Here is a 22,091-nt window from a genome sequence, read left to right on the forward strand (position 1 = left end):
GCCACCTTGTCTAGTACTTACAAAAATAAGTGAGCTATGAAAATATACTCTGAATCACTAATAATTAGAAAAATGTAAATAACAATTAGGTACCACTATCAGATTGACTAAGTTGGAAAATTGGAAAAAGGCATGCTGGAGAGATTCTGCGAAAAACAGGTGCTGTAAAGCATGACTGTTGGAACTGTGAACTGGTTCAATTGTTTTGGGAAAAAATTGGAATTATGCTCAAAATACAATTAAATTGCACACACCATATGACTCAAGTCATTTCATTATTAGGTTTATATGTCAGAGATCAAAGAAAGAGAGAAAAATATTTATAGCAACACTTTTTGCAGTGGTAAGGAATTGGAAACTCAGGGATTACTCATCAATAGAGAAATGACTAAATATTTTATGATGTGTGCATGATGGAATAATATTGATTTGCAAGAAATTATGAAGGTGATGGTGTCAGGGAAAAAAAACAAATCCAGGAAGGTTTGTATGAAGAGATTCCAAGTGAATTGAACAAAACCAAAAGAACAATTTATGCAATAACAATGTTGTTAAGATAATCAACTCTGAAAGGTTTAGGATATATAATATTCACCTCAAGATAGAGAACTGAGGGATTCAAGAGTACAGGTTGAAGGATATTTTCTTCTATTTTCTTTTTTTTTTTGACATAGCTAAGTGGGAATCAATTTTGCATGATCATACATATTTGTAATGGGTTTTATTTTTCTTGCCTTTTAAATAACTAGAGGAAGGGGAAAAGAGAAAATTATTCAGAACTGAAAGTAAAATTGAATGACTTAGAGACTAAACAATTTTGACTGTTATAAATATACAAATTAAAACTAAAGGACATATGAGGAGAGATGCTATTTACATCCAGAGGATTGATATATAGAATAATTATAAATATATATTTATATGTGCATATTAGAAATATATACATAGTTGTGCCTAGTGATGGCCATCTTAAGGCTGTGGGAGGGGAAAATGGAAAATAAATGCTAACTTTCTTGCGTATTTGGAGAGAATAGTTGTAAATGGTATTTTTGCAATTCAGTGAACAATCATATATTCTATTGTACTATTTTACTGAAGTGCTTGTTTTATTCCTTGATTTAAAAATAAAACAAATTTTAAAAGTAAATGAAGCATTTTCATCCAGTTAAAATTCTTTATTAAAAAATTGTATATAACTGACAAAGTAAGATCACAGGATGACTCAGATGTTGAGTTTTCTTTTTGAAGTATTATTATTATCATGAAGAAACTGGGAACAAATCCAAAATTTGCTACCTAAATTTTTGTGTATGAAGAAAATCAATAGCATTGCTAATAAAATTTCATCATAATCATGTAAAATAAAAGTAAAACAAATTCTCTATAAAGCAACTATGAAGCTGAATGACATAGGCTGAGAAATTTTAGGGATTTAGAGCACATTTGAGAGAAATTAATTGTTGATTTCTATTTCTGGGAGTTCAACCTGAATTGCTTGAATATTACTTTAATCCTCCTATTCTCACTTGTAGCAAACATCAAGCTGTGGAATATGCCTGAGCCATTTAGTCAAACAAGTGGTTGGACTCTGCCCCCCCCCCCCCACATAATTTGGGTAGGTGCTCAACCAAATTAATTACTGGAGGATAGGTTCTGAATGGAATAAGGGTCTTTATGCAGGTATACTCATATTTGTCAAATAGAAGTTAGGAGTTTTGGAAGAGTGCTAATTTTAAGCAAATTTGTTAGAGAAATAAGTGGTTTTTTATGTCTCTGGTTCCCAATTTCTATCCAATTTTTTCCCCCTTAATGGTACTGACTCCTTCACTATTCAAAGACTCTGTTCTAACCACATCTCAAACTGGCTCCTTCCAAATAACTAACTCATTAACATTTAAATGCAAATTCCTGATATCTGAAAACTTTGTCTCTCCTATGGGGGTTTGCATTTTAACCAGAATCAAAGACAAACCAAAGAAAATTAATATGCTGTTGAGATATTTTGGATCTCTCAGAACAAATGGGAGAAATTATTTATATCTTTGGGGCTAATTTTGTACCTGATATTTGGGGAAATTAATCAGCATAAAGAATTCCCCCTTCTTCCAAGCATAGATTCTTCTTGGGATATACAGAAGAGTAGATAGGCTAGAATCATTGGGGCATGGCAGTTAACTCACTCCACAAAGCAGGTTGGACAAATTGTCATGCTGGCTTATTTGTGATTGTGATCACAATAAAGCAAAAATGTCCCCAAATTCCAAAGTAAAGAAGAAAATGCATGTTTCTTATTTGGGTAGTATAACCTTGGTAATCTTATGGAGAGATAATAGGATGGGAGAAAGAGAATACCAACATTGGGGGGGGGAGCTGAAACAGGAAGAAGGATCTCTAGTTTTTTTAGTGAAGAGTTACTTTTCATTCAAAACTTGAGACCATCTGAGGTAGGATGAGGGAGAAAAATGGATTAGACTAAAGAATGTTCTTGAATGTGGAGGGTGCTTATGTGAGAAAAGGGATAATACTAAGCCCTAGTCATCTATGAGTTGATGTCATCTTAGAAATACATCTCTACTGGAACACTCTATCTGTCCTGCTCTATTTTATATTTTAAAATTAATAACTTGGATGGAAACTTAGATGGCATGACAATAGGATTTGCAAATGACAGAGCCTGGAGGGATAGCTAACCTATTAAATAACAATCAGATGTCAGAATCTTCTTGAAAGTCTACAATGATGGCACTTAAAAATATGAAATTGAGTAGCATTAAACAGAATTCTACATTTGGTCTATGTTTTGACAATGATTTTCATGGAAAAAAAAACTACGGGTTTTAATAAACTGCCAGCTTAATATTCATCACTACTTCCATTGTTTTCGAGTCCATAGTAACATGGAAGTTAGAGAAGTATGCAATCGTGTTAGGAGAGGAGTGGTGTTAAGAATAAGGGAAGGGTAGTTCCATTATATTCTATACATAATTGAAATACTGTAATCAGTTTTTGATGCCATTGTTTATGAAATATATATATATATATATGTATATATATATATATATATATATATTTTAGGGGGTTTTTTTTGGCAAGGCAAATAGGGTTAAGTGGCTTGCCCAAGGCCACACAACTAGGTAATTAAATAAGTGTCTGAGACTGCATTTGAACCCAGGTACTCCTGACTCCAGGGCCGGTGCTTTATCCACTACGCCACCTAGCCGCCCCTATGAAGTATATTTTTAAGCTGTAGTATGTCCAGAGAAGGACAACTATGATGGTGAAGACTCTGGGTAGTATGCAATGATGCAATGTTTCTTCTGGAAAAGAGAAGATTTAAGAAAAATATGGTAACAATTAAGTACTGATATGCAAGAGGGATTAGATTTTCTTCTGGAGCTCAACTGGTTGAATAAAGCATAAAAGGCAGAAATCATAGAGGTAGGTTTTAAGGGAAATCTTTCTAATAATTAGAATTTTCAAAAAATGGAATAGGATGCCCTAAGAAGAATTCTTCATTCAAGTTTTTTAGAGACTAGAGGGGACTCCTGTTAAAGAGTTGAACTAAAACAATCACAAAAAGTTCCTCCAAACAATGAGTTTCTGCAAACAGAACAGGCTTTTCTTTTTTTTGTTGTTGTTGTTTTTGTTTTGTTTTTTAGGTTTTTGCAAGGCAAATGGGGTTAAGTGGCTTGCCCAAGGCCACATAGCTAGGTAATTATTAAGAGTCTGAGACCAGATTTGAACCCAAGTACTCCTGACTCCAAGGCCAGTGCTTTATCCACTACGCCACCTAGCTGCCCCCAGAACAGGCTTTTCTACTGGAAGTGCTGTTCTTCCTCAAAGGAGGGTAAATTTCAAAGATGAGGTCTGAAAAATCCCTCATTTAATATCTCCATCCCTGCTAACTACCTCCTGTCATATATCTCTTTTGTGTTTTGTAGCTGAACTCCTCAAAAGTACAATCTATAATAGTTGCTTCTACATTTTTTCCTCATCTTACTGTGATGAACAAAACTACCTGAGAGGCAGAGGTTCTGGGTAATTAACCATCAATTAGGCTAGCTAATAATCTATAAATTGATGGTCATTAGTTTGTCTCAGTGACCAAAGACAAAATCATAGAGCCACTGAATACTTTTAAGTACCTTTGTAAAAGGGGATTCACTCTATTGGTGAACATTTAAAGAGAACGTAGACCAGAAGTCTTCAGCGTTTCCTGCTTGATCATAAAACTCAGATGCCTCTGGCAATTTGTGTAGGGGAATTAGAAATTAAAGTAATTCTTTTCTTCCCTATCACATCCTCCAAGATTGGAAAAGATTGAAAAAGGAAAATGATGCTGAAAAGATTGAAGGAAAACAGGCACATGATTGGTTCAGACATACAGAAAAGCAGAGATCAAAGAAAGGGGGAAAGGTCTTATAAGTACAAAAATGTTTATAACAGTTCTTTTTGTAGTGTCAAAGAACGAGAAATTAAGGAAAATGAACAGAAAAGACAATTTCAGAGAAGTCTGAAAAGACATATGAATTGAATCAGAGAAATAAAAAGCTACAAATGTCCCTGAAGTCATGAAATTCTGGGTTCAAATCAGGTTCTAGCACTTGAAAACTGGGTGATTATGATCAAATCATATAATCTCTCTGAATCCATTTCCTTATATTTAGAATGTGGATGACACATATTGACACAAAGGCACACTGATCTATTCCCCAGTATATTAATATATTTTCATGATGTTGGTTTTGCAGAAGAAGGGAACACCATATCAATGAACCATGTCAGAATAATATATAGCACTGAAACAGTATCTTTTTTCTTTTTTTAAGTAGCATCTTTCAGTTGACATTTCCTTTGTCTCATCCTATTTTCTTCCCATCACTCTTTTCAAAGTGTTCTACTTCCGAGATATCCTTATATTACATGCCCACACATGGCAGCCTTGAAAATGATATTTAAGAGTGATCCCAGAAGGCATATTTGCTTGTTTATGGATGGGGGGGGTGATTCCTTTACAATAAATCTGAGTGGACAAAAAAGTTGAAAACTTCTCTAGCCTGAAGATTATAGAATTTTAGAGTTAGAAGACATCTTACTAGCCATTTAGGCCAAACTATACCCAGAAAGGAATCCTTATTATAATGTGCATCTATTACATACCTCTGATGAATCCCTACTATTACACACCTCTGATGAAAAGAACCTACTGCATCCCCAAGCAGCTTATTTTACTTTAGAACAGTTCTTATTGTTAGGAAGTTTTTTCTTCACATCAAACCTTATTTAGTCTCTTTGCGATTTCCATCAAATTATTCCAGGTCTGCCCTCTGAGGCCAAACATAACAAGTTTTGTCCACCTAGTAGTCTTTCAAATTCTTTGAGAAAACTATCATTACCTGAATCTTCTCTTCTTTAAATTAAATATTTCCAGTTCCACCAAACTATTGCCATATTATATAAACTCAAGGTTCTGGACAGCCTCTAGTTTATAAATGTTCTTCTTAAACTATTCATGGCAAAGTAGAGTAATATATTTCAGATGTTATCTGCCCAGAACAGATGACATAGGGATGATTACCTTCTTGAAGCCCTAGCTTCAATTACTTTTTCAAATATTTTTTCCAAGTAAATCTAAAACATTTTTAATATTTAAAAAAAAATTTGAGTTCCTATTCTCTTCTTTCCATTCCCCCTTATATGTTCAGTCATGCTAACATATTTCTGTAATAATCATGTTGTGAAATAAAATACTGACAAAAAATAAAGAAAAAAATCTGCATTTTTGATCTGTATTCAGATTTTAACAATTCTTTTTTTCTGGAGGTGGAAGCATTTTTCATCAAGAATCCTTTGGAAATGCTTCCCATAGCTTACTATTTCAGATTGGCTTTACTGATTCAGTTTTTCCTAATAATTTTCTCTCCAGTTGCCTTGCTATATACCATAGGTGCCTTCTCCCCTCCTCTCTATCACCACAATCAGATCAATATTGTCACTGTCATTAAAAAAGTTGGAGTTTTGGATCTTAGCTTAATAGGTAGCATTTCTATAGTCTTTTAAAGTTTGCAAAGTGTTGAACATGTTATTTCATTTAATCCTAACTACAGGTGAGGAACCTGAGGGTTGGCCAGTTGTCTATAGTCACATAGCTAGTATCTGAGATAAGATTTGTATTCAGGTCTTCCTGACTCTGAATTTAATTCTAATGCTTCCAGACAATCTGCCTGAGGTATTTCAGACATCCATATGAATGGTACATCTGTCCTTTATAAATACTCTTCTATAACTCATTTTACCTTCTTTGTTAAGTAGGCTTTATTGTCAGATTACTGTGCTGTGAGGGGAGAGCCATAGGGAACACAGATTTTTGCTAATCAGGCCTTCTGCCATGTTTCTACATCTTCTGCATATACCTTAACATTATAATAAATCTATGAGACAGTGAATGTGAGACAAATACCCTCAAAGTATAATGAAATAGAATCCTGTGAAATTTTAAGGCTGCATTACTTATGGATAATTGCTACTTTGTTTTGTTAGATGAAAATCTTCTGTAGTGTTGGTAGGTTGCAGGTTGGCTCAAGGAATATCAAATTAATCCATGCTATATATCAATAACTGATTATAACTCAGTGTGATTTGCCAACACATAAATAGGCTGATCTTTAGATGAAGTCAGCACTGTGGGCAGATCCAAGAATTGTAAAATACTTAGAATTTACGTAATGATTGCAGAGATGAGATCATATATGAAAATGTGACAGTTTATAGATATTGCTGCTAAACTTATCAATACATCTCCCAGATGGGGCACTTAAAAATTTTTGATATTTCAAAGATATGATCAATAATTGTTAGCCTTAGGCCAATTAGATTATATTGTAAAAGTATTGTGACACCTTCATGCTTTCTATGATGGCTAAGGTCATTAACAGAATCCCTTGGGTCTTCTAAAGCTTGGTTTTACTGATCACATGGATAAAGAATTATAGTTTAATAGGTGTGGATAGAAATGATGAAAATATTGAATGAAATAGGTGATGACAAATAGGAAATGATTCAATTGGCATTTTTCAAATTAAGGGTAATTAAAGCTATCTAATTTGCTTCAATTTTTTTTTTTTTTGCAAGGCAATGGGGTTAAGTGGCTTGCCCAAGGCCACACAGCTAGGTAATTATTAAGTGTCTGAGGCCAGATTTGAACTCAGGTACTCCTGAATCCAGAGCAGGTGCTCTATCCACTGAGCGTTCTAGCCGCCCCTCAATGTTGTTAATTTGATAATTTAACCTACAGATTTTGGTGGAGGGTAATTCAATCAATTTTAGCAATATTGTACTACTAAAGGAGCTTGGAGAACCCTAGAAACTAGAATCAGGATACTTTTCTATTAAATGGGAAAATGTAACTATCTAAACAGTAGTTGCTTTTACTAAAGATCTAGGAATAATTGCTTTGGGGTTGATTACATTGAGAGGCAGGCAGATAGATAGCAAACTAGGTGTGAAATTAGGAAGACCAGGATTCAAATTTGACTTCTAATAGCTTTGTGGCCTGGGGCAAGTTTATTAAACTTTATGAAGTTTATGCAATTCCAAAGGATTTATCTATTAGCTAAGTTATAGATAGATGTAATTTGGAGTTGTGATTTAGTTTCTTTGAAGGAAGCAGACAATATAATTGAAGTCTTTTCATTTTCCAAATAAATTTTTTTCCTATATTTTTATTCATTTCCTAATTACTTCCTCTTAATTATATGGTTATTTAATTTTAATTGACCTAGGTTTGATAAGCCTATTTTTCACTATTCTTCACTAAGGTATACTCCACAGCATTAGGTAAGTTGCTAAGAGCCACTGTTTATTATTTTAATTCACATGGCTAGCAATTGGTAGAGTAGGATTCTGAAACCCAGATCTCACTCAAGTTCACTCCTCTTCCCTCCATACTAAGAACATTGTACTAACAACCTCATATAGTTATGGTGAATAAAACATTTTGAAAAGTATGTGTTTGTATGTGTATTACATAGATGAAGAATTAAATGAGTTGACCTGTGAAACACTTTACAAACTGAATACATTATATAAATGCTAATTTATATATACATATATATATATATATATACATATGTACATGTGTTTCAAAATGCTTTATCACAATTCTATGATTAATAGGTAGCATCAATTCTGAATTTACAGATGAAGGAATAAACTCAGAAATGTTAAGTATATTTGTTCAGTCCATAGGGATAGTAACTGGTAGAGCATGGTTCTCAAACCTGGATTTCCTCACTCAAGTTAGAGTCTTAAGCACTGAGAAATATGGAGGAATGCTAAATATCAAGTTGATTTCTTCTTGAATTAACTACTGGGTAAAAACAACTACTTTTTCTCAGTATATTGTCAGAGACTTTTTGTTATTTACAGAAACATACTCCTAATTCAAGTTTACTCATACTATATTTAAAGTTAATGTTGCTCAATAGTGAAGTATGTTCCCACTGTAAGTCCAAAATATAAATTAATTTTATTTATTAACAAAAGTCTTTTTATTCCAGTCCTATTATAAACTTTCATGTTATTTCAGTAAGAATGACCACCATTTTTGTTCTTAGCTATACTTTCTTTGGGTATTACAGTTTTGAGAGAGGGAGAGGAAGAGGTAGAAGGTGAGTGAGATGATAGGAGTGGGGAAGGGAGAGGGAGAGAGAGAGAGAGAGAGAGAGAGAAAGCAGAAGAGCTGCTCTTCTGAAGCATTCTACCTTGCATGTACTATTTTGATATATTTTTTTTTGTTTTTGCAAGGCAGTGGGGTTAAGTAACTTTCCCAAGGTCACACAGGAGGTAATTATTAAGTGTCTGTGACCGAATTTGAACTCAGGTCCTCCTGACTCCAAGGCTGGTATTCTATCCCCTGTGCCACCTAGCTGCCCCTATTTTGATATTTTAAAACAAAAGATACACCTTCTTTCAATTTTGACTACAGAAATTCATATAATAATACAATTTTCCTTTTCACTATTTTTGAGGAAGGTCAAGATGAATGGTAATTTTTTTTTGGAAGGTAGAGTGCAAATTAAAATTTTTAGTGTGGAAACAATGCTATTAGAAGCTATTTTGGAGGGAGTGTGGGGGGACAAGAGGATATTATTACTGTGATAAATATGGTACTCAAGAGCACTCATTTATAAATCTCAATGAAGTCACTTGGAGATGAGTGGAACTATCTGAGAGGTACCTTTGGCCTACTTTAAAAAAAATACCCAATTATAGTGAGTATTATAATGGTATGCCCCAGATACTACTTGTTCATGCTGCTTTTCAGTAGTGCTTTATTTTACTCAGGTTTTCTGGAAAAAGAGAACATTGGATACTTGGCTTTTTTTGGCAAATCTGAAGATCTTGGGGAATATTCTTCCCCAATTCTTTTCTATATCCCAGTGATGAAGTTGGATATGTTTTTACATAAATGACAGACTATGCCAATTTAATATTTAATACTCAGAGTTCTATTTCCTTCCATCAATACATCTTTCATATCATACTAAAATTTAATTTTCCTCTGCTTAGAGCCTTGTTATACTTTAGGTCAAAAATCTTCAGTGACTCCCTATTGCTTCCTAACCAAAGTTCAAATTCCTTAGGAGAGCATTCAAGACTTTCTAGCATCTAGAATCACATTACTCTTTCAACCTTAGCTAATTTTGGTGTTCTTTATACATGTAATATACTATACTCAAACTAGTGTACTATATTCACTAAATAAACCTTCCCTGTGTATTTGTGCCTTTGCTTATAGTTTAATTATAAATTCTCTTTTCCTCTTTCCTTTTTGAATTCCTATTTATCTTTTAATAATGTTTGTCCTTCATTTTTGAAGAAGACCACGACATCAGGGAGGTGATGAAGTACATGAATTGGATTTTAGAGGGCTAAATCACCAGTCTCACTTTCTCCTCTGGAGTCATCTGAATCCAGTGGCTAGATATGAATCAGGATTATTAGGTGGCCCTGGATGAGGCAATCAGGGTTAAGTGACTTCCCCCTGGTCACACAGCTAGTAAGTCAAGTGTCTTAAGTCAGATTTGAACTCCTGTCCTCCTGACTCTAAGGCTCTATCTACTGTGTCACCTAGCACCTATTCATCTTTTAAAATTCAATTCAAATACTGTCTCCTCCATGTCATCTATCAATACCATCTTTCCTTCTCCTAGTTACCCTCTCTCCATAAATGATACTTTTATTTTATCTTGTATAGATCCAGTCCTCGACATTGTTTACTATCTCTATACCAATCAATTGAACTTACTATCTCTTTCCTTCGTTTTGTAACTTTCTGACTTAGAATGTATTGTATTTTATTATTATGTGTCATGTGACATAAAGTCTTACTCTAATGTTTTGTGGGGTGGAGAACACTCTGGGCTTTTGTCTATGCTACTTTAAAAGATCTTATTTAAACTAGAAAAATTTGGAATACAGGCCTGCAGAGGCCTATATATGTATTGTTCAGGCTCAGAGAAATTTTATAGTGTGGTTAGGCATAGGGCTAATGGAATTTTTGGCTTTAGTAATTCTCAAAGTCATAGAGGGTTTGTGATAGGCCTTTGGCTAGGGAACATTCATGTTGAAAATAATCACAGGGGGTGGCTAGGTGGCGTAGTGGATAAAGCACCGGCCTTGGAGTTAGGAGTACCTGGGTTCAAATCCGGTCTCAGACACTTAATAATTACCTAGCTGTGTGGCCTTGGGCAAGCCACTTAACCCCATCTGCCTTGCAAAAAAAAAAAAAAAAGAAAATAATCACAGCTCTTTGAAGCATTGAATCTTTTTTTCCCCAAACCCAAATCCTCTGCTGAACCTCCCTGCTTGTATCAAGGGTATTGGCATTCTTTCAGTCATTCAGTTTTGCAACTTGATTTACTTTGAATATAAGTAAAAATTGCATGCTGTTGGCTCAGGCAGAATATAAGCTCCTTGAAGATAGGGACTGAATTTCAATTCTGAATTTGTATTCCTAGTACCTAGTCCAGTGCCTAGCAATTCTTCTTGATAGAACCTTAACTCTTCACTTTGTCATTCAGCATATCAAATTGGTTGTCAAGATTTGTCAATCTTACCTCTGAACAATTCTCACCTATGTCCTCTTCTTTCTCAAGTTGATGGGTAGAAAATAATAATTACCTTAGTATAGGCCTTCATCTCCTTTTACCTGGAGTATTTCATCAACCTGCAATCAGTTTTTCTGCCTCAGGTCTTTCTCTTCTTCATCCATCCTTCACACAATTGTCAGTAAAATGTCAACATGATATTCCCAAAGGAAAGTGACCATATCATTTCTTTTATAAACCCCAGTGACTCTGTTATTTCTAGGATTAAGTGGAAACTCCTTTGTTTAGCATTCAGTGTTTGATGACCTGGCTCCAACTACCTTTCCAGGTGTATTGTACATACATTAATTCTCTTTTTTTTCCCCTCTTCTCATTCCCCTGACTTGTATTCTACTCTTCAGTCAAATTAGTCTTCTTGCTGTTCCTTACACAAACATTTCAACTTCATAGCATGTGGAGGATGATTATCAGAATGTACTCCCTTCCCATTTCTGCCTTTTAGAATGTCTCTTTTTCCCAACTCGGCTTATTTCCTTGAAGAGGTTCCCATTGTCCCAGGTTGCTAGTGGTACCTCCCTCAAAAAAAAAATCCTAAAAAATTAATCTTGAATCATTTTGCATATTCTTAGAGGTTTGTAGTATATAAGTATAGTGGTATTCCCAAATGAATGGAAGTTCTTTGAGATCAAGGACTGTTTCATTAGGGGTGGCTAGGTGGTACAGTGGATAGAGTACTGAACCTGAGTTCAAATCTGACCTCAGACACTTAATAATGTACTTAGCTTGTGACCTTGGGCAAGTTACCCCCATTGCCTTGCTTTAAAAAATAAAAAGACTGTTTCTTTTGTGTTTTTATATCCTTACTACCTAAAACAGTTATAGATAGATAAAACATTCATTAAACATTTACTATTTACCCAGCAATATGCTAACAATAAGGAAGGCAGTCCCTGAAGTCAGAGAAGTTACATTTTAATGGGAGAAGACAACCCCATAAACAGGAGATAGTGGTGGCAAAGATAGCAGTTCACGGATTGTGTAGAGATGTTAAGTAGTGTCAAGGCCTGATTCTACACAAGGTAAGATAAAAGGATCTTTTATGGAACAGAGTCCAGGACTGGGAGGTGGAAAAAGATAAGGATGATAGCTAAGGTAGAAGCAGGACAATGAATAAATGACTAGAAAGTGGTCTTTGTGTTTCTAGTGGCCAGCAGAGTGCCTGAACCATAATAAAATAAATGGATTTATTGTCTTTTCCTTGAAGTGGACCACAAAGAGTTGAAGATAGGGACTATCATAATTAAACCTTTTCTCTTTCTTCTCCTCTACACAGATCTTTGCACAGAGTAGGTGCTTAATAAAGTACTGAATGGGTAATTTTGTTTCTGGAAAGTAAGCCATTCGGAATTTTAGAGTTGGGAATGAAAGTGTGATGTACAGAGATAAGCACCAAACTGTGGCTCCCCAAGCAAGTCTGAGGCAAGGGTTTCCAGCACTTATCAGATGTGGGAAAAGACATTGGGGTGTGTTTATATTTAAAAACGGAGGCCCTGTATTTTTTCCTTATCATCACTGGGCAGGAAAGTTATGCATTTGGAAAGTTCTTAGAAGTTTTGTGCCATTCAGAAAAACTGGGCAGCACAAAACAATTGCCGGCTTCCTTCGGGTCCAGAGTCTTGGAATGAGCTGGCTCCCTGGGGAGAAATCCCAAAGTTCTGACTTATTTAATCACTGCAAAACAGCAGACCGCATTCTCTCATTATAAATTTTTTTTATTCTTTTATTTTTGCAAGGCAATGGGGTTAAGCGGCTGGCCCGAGGCCACACAGTGAGGTGGCATTTGAACTCAGGTCCTCCTGACTCCGGGGCTGGTGCTCTATCTATTGTGCCACCTTTGCCGCTCCCCCCTCATTCTAAATTAATAGTAATTGATGATGATGAAAGCAAACGAGGCGGGGTGCCCCTCCCCAGCCCCTCCATCCCGGTGGTCGGAAGCAGAATTACCGGGCGTTGCTTGTTCGCTTTTCATCCAGTTCTGGAAGGCGGCTGAATCGGTGCTTCCAGAACCCTCCCTGCCAGGCCTCACCTCCGAGGTCGGGCACGTGCCCCCCCCAGCTTCCCCCTTCCCTCCCCCGCATCCTCGCCCCGGCCCTCCAAAGCTCGCGAGAGCCCGGTTCGCCACGTTCCAAAGGGCAGCGGACACACCGGGACCAGGCGGTGGCGTGGCGGCGGCACCGCTGGAGCTCGGGCGGGGCGGAGAGGGCGGGCCGCACGGCCTGCGCGGAGCGCCCCGCTTTGGATTGGTTGGGCGCTGCCGTCGCTCACTCCCCCGGGGGGCGGGCCGGGGGCGGGGCCTCGGCGGGGTTCCTGCTCGCGAGCGCGCGCACTCCTCCGCACCTAGCCGAGTTGCTCCACGCGAGCGGGTGGGCGCGCGCGCGCTCGCGGCGTGCGGAGGGAAGGCCACCCTGCGGTGGCGGGCGGGGCCGGGGAGCCGCGCCTCAGCCGCCGCCGCGTCCTGCCCGCCCTCCGCCGGTGCTCCTCACCTGGCCCGCGCGCCCCGCTCTCCCGGCCCTGCCCCGCGCGCCATGGCCCCGCGGAAGAACGCCCGAGGCGGCGGCGGCCAGAGCAGCGGCAGCGGCAGCGGCAGCGGCAGCGGCAGCAGCAGCTCCGGGGGCAGCTCCGGGCCCCGCAGAGGTCAGTGCTCCCGGGAGGGGGCGGGGAGGCTGCGGGATGGGGCTCGGCCCCGCCCCTGCCGGCGCGCCGCGGGGGCCCCGGGGCTCCGGGGCCCTCCGGGCCGGCGGACCCCGCGGGGCGGCCCGCCCAGGTGCGGCGGAGCTCCCGGAGGGCGGGGGCCGTGGCCGGCCGGCCTGCCCCGCTGCGGGCCCGGGCTGGAAAAGCCACGGTCCGGCGCGGCCTCGTGACTTTTACCTTTTTTGTATGGAAGAAAAAGTGATGGATTTGCCTCAGGTATTCACACCTTTAGTGGTACTTGAAAATGAATCGAAGGGAGAGCACTTATTAAAATTCCATTTTAAGCAGCAGTTTCCATGAAAAACCCAAAAGAACAACATTGTTAGTGAGCTATTTTGCAAAAAAAAAATGCTTGTTTTGAGTTAGCTCTCCACAAATGCCTTGTATTTGTATTTTAAATGCATTCAGATGCATTCAGCTTTTCTTGCTTATGATTATGAAATGATTAGCAGAAAATGACGAAGGGTCACTTTTCACTTTACCTTCCTTCCTATTGCTTTGCTGGCTTCCTTTTTCTCTCCTTCCCACCCACTCCGCTTTGCACACTCCTCAAGTGGAAAGAACAGATGTTTTCAATCTGTTTTCTTCTTCTATTTCAGTGGTTCACGATTTTTTATACTTCCCTTGAATCTTGGGGAGAAAACTGAATGAAACGAATGTCAACTAAATACTTGTTGGATGTGTTCCAGCAAATTACAATGAACAGTTAACTTTGCTTGGCTGTTTTTTTGCGGGGGAGTATTTATGAATTTAACAGTGTAACAGTCTCTTTTATGATAAATTTGAATAAGATAAACATATGTTGCAGCTTAAATTCTTGAATGATTTTCGATGCTAAAATTTAGGATTCATCTTAGGAAAAAGATAACTAATTAGAATGATCCAGTTTTAAGAGAGAGAAAATTCTGGACTTGCAGTCAGGATTTGAATCCTTCCTTGACATTTACTTAACTGAGTGACTATAAGTTCCTTAACTTTTCTAATTCAGTTTCTTTATTTGTTGAATGTAGATAGCATCTATCATGCACATATATATATAATATAAATATATATATTATATATATCTAACAGTATTTGGATCTAAATGATGATTATGCTTTGAAAATTATAAATTGTCATAACAGACAAAATAGTAATTTTTTTTGTCCCTTTAAAATGTATAAATCATTATCCAGTAGATACCTATTTTGGAAGATTAGAATCTGTTGTTACATTAAAAATCGGGTGGATAAATGTATTTTAACCACATATATTTAGCAATTGTTAGTATTCAGCAGTATGGCTATCCAATTTAGCAATAAGCTTCAATAGTAAAGAAAATGTTTCTACATATAAATGAGGCTACTTTCAGTAGAACCAACAGGATTTCAAGGGGTATTAGAGCCTTAAATTAATGTATACTTTAAGTTTTTCTGGCATTTAGAAATGTGCCTTAGCCTTCATTAATATTGATCACATATACTATTGAAAGCATTTTATACATCTATGGAGCGAGTTCCATGGGAACAGAATCACTTTGCACAAAAGTGAAGAAGCCCTATGGTACACTGTACAAAGCATTGGATTTGTAATTAGAGGACCTGACTTTGCCACCTATTTCTAAATGTGACTTTTTGGGGGAATCATTTAATTTCTTTGGACCTCAGTTTTGTCATCTGAAAATTAGACACTGTAGACTTAATGGTATCCAAAGTCTTTTATAAGTGATTGATATCTGACACTGGCCTCCTTGCTGTTCTTTGTATAAAGCACTCCAATCTCCTCAGTATACTTGCAAGCAATGAGATTAAGTCACTTGCCCGAAGTTATTCAGCTAGGTAATTAAATGTCTGAGGCTGAATTTGAACTCAGGTTTTCCTGCCTCCAGGGTTAATACAAATTATTGGCAATTGAGCTGAAATTTTTAATTTGAGTCTTCTGATACCAAATCTATTGATTTTTCTAGTATACCATACTGTATAGTTAGTTTTTAGAATCTGTATCACATTCTTCCATTTTTAAAAATCCCTAGTTTCTTTTATTTGAAATCTCACAAGTATTTGCTTCATAGCATTGCTGTTTTCTGTTTCCTAATATTGTTAATATAACATCTACTTCTGCCATAATATTAAAAATCTTCTATATGGTTCTTTTGAGTATTAGCCATTGTGAATGGTCTTCACTTTGAAATGAATTTCCCTCCTATCATATTATTGTCTAATAGATCCAGTTTTTAAGGAGCTAATTAAAATGTTCTGTGATTGTATGATGCAACACCCAGCTTTCTCCCATCCTCTTTACCCTTTCTCCCTAGGGAAGATAGAATAAGTCTACCATGTACCAGACACTGTTAAATACTATACAGGTATATCATTTCATTTGATTTTCATATAACTCTGTAAGGTAAGTGCCCCATTTTCCCGTTGAGAAAGCTGAGGCAATGGAGGCAGCTAGGTGGCGCAGTGGATAGAAGGCTCGCTCACCCTGGAATCAGGAGAACCTGAGTTCAAATTTGGCCTCAGATACTTAATAATTGCCTAGTTGTGTGACCTTGGGCAAGTCAGGCTAAATCCCATTGCCTTAAATAAATAAAATTTAAAAAAAAATTAAAAAAAAAGAAAGCTACAGCAAATTGCAATTAAATGACTTGCCCAGGATCACGCAACAATAAGTATCTGAGTTGAGATTTGAACCCAGATCTTTTGACTCCAGGTCCTGCATTCTATCCTCTGTGCCACCAACTATTTCTTATGCCCTGAGGCTGATTGATCTTGGGGACCAGGTCCCAGAGGGTCAGTTTCTCTAGCTTGTTTACCCCCAACTTGGAGTTAATCCAGGAAAATCTTCAAAACAAAACTTAGGTATAGCTTGTGTCTTTCTCTAACTCCTATGTAGACCTTCATCCAAAAGTGGGCGTATTGAAAATAAATGTTTCCCCCCAACTCTGAAAATGCATAAGAATACACCTAAAACACTTGGCTGGACTCATTTGCTCCTTTCAGAAGGGAACCAAACTTGAAGTTGCTTTATAGGCATCATGTAATTCTGATTAGTCTCTTTTTCCTCCGTGTTCTCCTTGTACAGTCTTCTCAAGACTGTTGTCATCTAGTGGTTTAGACTCCTCCCAGAGAATAAGCTTATTTTGGATATTATTGAGTAAATAAATCCCTTCCTATCAGAATTGCTTTGTTAGGTAACTCACTAGTTTTACCCTTCTGTAGGATTTCTCATGGGCAGAAATTACATAAGTAGATTTTCCTTTCTCGGAGGAGGACAGTACATTGTGAAATACCCAGGGGTTTAGAGTTTAGCACTATTGCCGATGATCTCCAGTCTCAGGCTTTGTGAAGGATTCATTTCTTACAGCCCTGTATTTTGCTATACCTGCTAAGGCTAGCTGTTCTCCTAAAGGAGCTGCCAGGTGAAAGGTAAAGGGAAAATCCTAAAGAATGAGTAGAATAATCTTGGTCTGAATCTGACTCTCATAGCCTAAGTGACTGGTCCTCAGCCATGCTGCAGGCAGCAGCCCAAGACTGAAATCCTCTTTTGATGTTATGAGTAAATTTTCTTTACTTGTCTAATAATCTTAACAGTTTGATTAGGGGAACTTTTTTTAATTCAATTTTAATTTCCAAATCCACTTCCTTCTCCCCCCCCCAACTTGAATAGGCAAGAAAAACAAAGCCCATCACAAATATGTAAAAAATATGCAAAACAGATTTTATTGGGAGAACTTCTTAAATTAATTGATGAGTCTTTTAATTATTCCATCACACATTTCAAACTAAGATGAGCTATTATTTGAATACTTACTATGTTTCTTGGTCTACATCAGATCACTTGCAGAATGAATATAAAAGAAATTGAATATTTCTTAATGCTAAAAGTAATTATGTAAACAAATCAGTAATTAGATATTTAGAGTTATCTGTAAATGTTTTTCTTTACTTATTTCATATTGAGTTGTTCTTTTTAAAGGATAAATCTGCATTAATATCTAAAGAGAAGTAGTTTGATATAGTGGAAGGACCATTTGGACATTTGAAAGACTTGGTTTCTAATCTTAGTTTTACCAAAACTCACTAGTTATATAACCTTGAGCAAGTCAAGTAATTTCTCTAGGCCTTAGTTTATGTATAACAAGGGGATAACCTTGTTTTGTACCCATCTCACATGATTGAATGAAAAACAATTAAGTATCTCCTATGACTCCAGTCATAATAAGGATGCAAATTCAATTTAGTCTCTGCCCTTAAAAAGGTTACATTCTAATGTAGGGATACAATAAATAAAGCAAGTTGCTAAATGCTTTATAAATACTATCTCATTTGATTCTCAATGGAAGGTAGGTACTGTTATTTATCATCATTATATTATAGTTGAGGGGGGTGGCTAGGTGGCACAGTGGATAAAGCACCGGTCCTGGAGTCAGGAGTACCTACCTGGGTTCAAATCCGGTCTCAGACACTTAATAATTACCTAGCCGTGTGGCCTTGGGCAAGCCACTTAACCCCATTTGCCTTGCAAAAACCTAAAAAAATATTATAGTTGAGGAAATTTAGGCAGGCAAAGCTTAAATGATTTCCCTGAGATGACTCAGTTAGTAAAAGTCCAATTAGACTTTGAACTCAAATCTTCTTTGATGCCAGGCCCATTGAACTGCCTACTGTGCCCCCAGTGCATATGAAGGATCTCATTTCCTGGTGGATTGATGGATGAGATATGAAGCATGTCTGGGGTAGCTAGATAGAATTAGTTGAATTTGCAATCCTCCAATCAGGCAGATCAGCTCTAGGACATTCCTAAACTCAGTAGTTAAATTTAGGTGGGGATGGGGAAAAGGGGATTGCTAGACTGGAAGCTGGCTGCACTGGGTTGTTGTTCAGGTAAAGAGAAGAGAACAGCAGTTTGTCAAGAGGCAAGGTGCCTAACTGGGCTGGAAGATGACAGGATAGCATGTGAAGATATAATGATTCAGAAACCATTCAGCACAGTTTGTGTGTACCTTATAAGATGTTAATTTTTGTTAACTGCTAGTTGAAAGAAGATTATTGATGGGATTATTTAGGACCTTTAATTTTTGTTTCCTGTGTTATCATTTAATACATAATATTTACTCAAAACTCTAGAAACCCAAACTGTTTTTCCTAGTACTCTGAGGATTCATATTAGCGATTTTGAGAATTCAAAACTGAGGACTAATGAATGACTGCTTGTCAAAATTAAACACTCAATGGACTCTCCTGAGGGAGTGTTTATTTGGAAGCCTAAATCAGCAGGTGGGGCAACTAGGTGGTGATGTGGATAAATCAAGCACTGGGCTTATAGTCAGGAAGATACATCTTCCTGAGTTCAAATCCAGCTTTAGACATGTACTAGCTGTGTAACCCTGGGCAAGTCACTTAACACTATTTGTCCCAGGTTTCTCATCTGTAAAATGGGTTAAATAAGAAAATGGTAAACCATTCTAGTATCTCTGCCAAGAAGACTCCAAATGGGGTGATGAAGAATTGGACATGACTGAAATGACTAGACAACAAAAATCAACAGATAGAGGCAATTTGATGGAGTGGAGAAGCCCTGGATTTGTTATCAGAGCATTTGGGTTCAAATACTAGCTGTGTCATTACCTTATCTATTATCTTGGGTGACTGACTTAACCTTTCTCCACCTCAGTTTTGTCATCTGTAAAATGAGGAAATTGAATTGAAGTGACTTTCAAGTTATGAATCTATGATCTGTTATTTAATAAAACAATTGACATTCATATTATTTCATCACAATTAATCAATTTTCTTTCAAGGTTTTTCTCTTTTAGAGAAGATAATTTTTCTTTTCTTCAAATGAATGGACTCAAGGAAGCTCATACATTTTCCCACAATTTAGCACAGGTGAAAGTGGAGCCAACCAACCCTGATGGTATTTAGGTAATATCAATATTATGGCATAATCTAATCCTAAATGCAAAAAAAAATTAAGGATTGCAGATTGAGAGCTGGATAAGGAATTGCAGACTATTGGATTTTATTCTTTATTTTACAGAGGAGGAAATTGAAGGACAGAGAATCATTGCCCAGATTCACAGGGCTAGCAAATGTCTGTGGCAGTATTCAAACTCATACCTTTCTGATATGGGACTATATCTGCTATTCAGTATGAATAGCAGATAGAAATATTCTCATACTCAGAGTATGTAAACTTGATTATATCTTGAAATGACTAAGCATCCTATGTGGGAAGCAGATATGAGATTCTGTTTTTTTTTTTTTTTTACCTTTCCTGTGTGGTTTCAACTTTTTTTTCTGAAAGTTCTGGTTATTAGAAAATGAGTATAATTTTCAAATAGATTATTTTTCTTTTTAAATCTGATTACCTCGTAAGATGTTTCAGATAGTGGCAAAGATGAAGGAACTACTTTTTTTAGCTAATATCCAAGGGTTAGCTTTAGAGCTACATGGCTTTTTTTTTTTAGGTTTTTTCCAAGGCAAATAGGGTTAAGTGGCTTCCCCAAGGCCACATAGCTAGGTAATTATTAAGTGTCTGAGGCAGTATTTTAACTCAGGTACTCCTGACTCCAGGGCTGGTGCTCTATCCACTGCACCACCGAGCCACCACAAGCTACAATGGTTTTAAATCATATATATCTTTTTATTCCACTGATCCAGTTTTGTAGGCCTCAATTTAGTGATTTGCATACTAATTTCTCTGATGGCTGGAACTTGTTTGATCTTTGGAACATATTGTTTTATACCATTATTTTTAGTCTTTTCATCCTTTTGCAATAAGGGAGATTGTGATTGAAAGGGAGGAGATACTTATGATTTCACATGAACATGTACCACAAGAAATAAAATGAAACTTAGATTTTGGCTTTTTTTGTAGGGGGGAGGTAATATAAAGAGATGGAATTGCTTAGATAAGAAATAGTAGATTTTTAAGATCTTAGAGAACTGAACAATTCATTTCTATGCAGCTTCCTACCCCCCCCATGTTTAGCAGTATATTGTGTACAGAGAACCTATTCATTTAAAATGTATCATTAAGACAAAAGACTGGAAACATGGCCGATTCCTTTGTAATTGAGTCCTAATGGATAAGGGGAAAACTTCATTATTAACTCTGAGGTGAGCTTGAAAATCTGAACTTATTCTCCTGGTATGTCCTGATAGTTCTGATAGACGTAAATGAGATAAGAGTTCCTGGATTGCTATGAAAATCTATTTAATGGCTAGATAGATGTTGAACTTCTATCTCACTCATTTAATTAAGTCTATGATGCTATTTTTCTGGAAATGATGAAGAGATTCTTTGGTGATGTAGCTATTCTTTGAATGATTGTATTCAAATTTAATTTGGTCTCAGCTTGGAGAAAGATTTCTAGAGGAGCTCCCCAGAGCTTTGGATTTTCAGTTGAATATGAACCTAAGTGACATACTTTTCAAATTTTATGGATGATGCAAAGGTGAGAAGCTAATATCTTCTGTTTGTTTTACTGTTAACAAACTTCTCAAGAAAGCTTTCTACATTTACTGCCTCAGTTTCCTCTCTTCACTTATTAATTCTTGCAATTTGGTCTCTGATTTCATTGCTCAATTGGAATTGTTCTATCCAGAGTTAGCAAAAGTTATCCCCTTCCCCCCAAAATGTTCTTTTTTCACATATAGTCTGTAGCTTTCCTGATTTCTCATGTTTATTGATCTGACATTTAGAACCATCCTTTCCTCTCGAGTACTCTTTTTTTCTCTGGGTTTTTGTGACACTATAATTTTCTAACTCTCTTCCTATCTGTCTAGCTACTCATTCTTAATGTCCCCTTGTGTACCTGTACCACCAAGGGTCCATTTCAGGCCCTTTTTTCCTTCTGCATCTCTCTGTCTGTGATCACTTCTACTGTCATGGGTTCAGTAATCCTCTCTTTGTAAATGATTTCCAGATTTCTATATCTGGTCTTGGGCTGCATTGGAAGTGTCTACCTTCCAGGAATAGGGAAGTGACTTCCATTATAATCTACTCTTGGCACACTTCACCTTATCTCTATTGTATTCCATTGAGGGTAACACAATTTAAGAAGACTATGGAGAATGTCCAGAGGAGGAACCAGTGTGGTGACAGGATTTGAATTCATGACATTTGATAATAGTTTGAAAGTATATTTAACCTGGAGAAAAGATAACAAGAGGGCATTCAAGAAATGATAACTAAGTTCAAAGATGTGGAAGACTGTCATAGAGAAGAAATTACACTTGTTAT

The 22,091-nt window shown here is 37.0% G+C and overlaps 1 protein-coding gene across 3 annotated transcripts in view; it reads left to right on the forward strand.

Annotated features, from left to right (window-relative positions):
- Nucleotides 1-13,564: 13,564 nt before the first annotated feature.
- ASPH (aspartate beta-hydroxylase) overlaps nt 13,565-22,091 on the forward strand; it is a 263,106-nt gene continuing 254,579 nt past the window's right edge. For 2 of the 3 annotated variants that reach the window (XM_074207742.1, XM_074207741.1), the window contains exon 1: nt 13,565-13,805. In XM_074207742.1, the coding sequence (XP_074063843.1) occupies nt 13,697-13,805 (109 nt within the window). In that variant the 5' untranslated portion in view covers nt 13,565-13,696. The remainder of the gene's footprint in view (nt 13,806-22,091) is intronic. The other variant, XM_074207743.1, reaches the window with a different exon arrangement.

This window comes from Macrotis lagotis, chromosome X, assembly GCF_037893015.1.
Source record: "Macrotis lagotis isolate mMagLag1 chromosome X, bilby.v1.9.chrom.fasta, whole genome shotgun sequence".
NCBI classification, from domain to species: domain Eukaryota; kingdom Metazoa; phylum Chordata; class Mammalia; order Peramelemorphia; family Peramelidae; genus Macrotis; species Macrotis lagotis.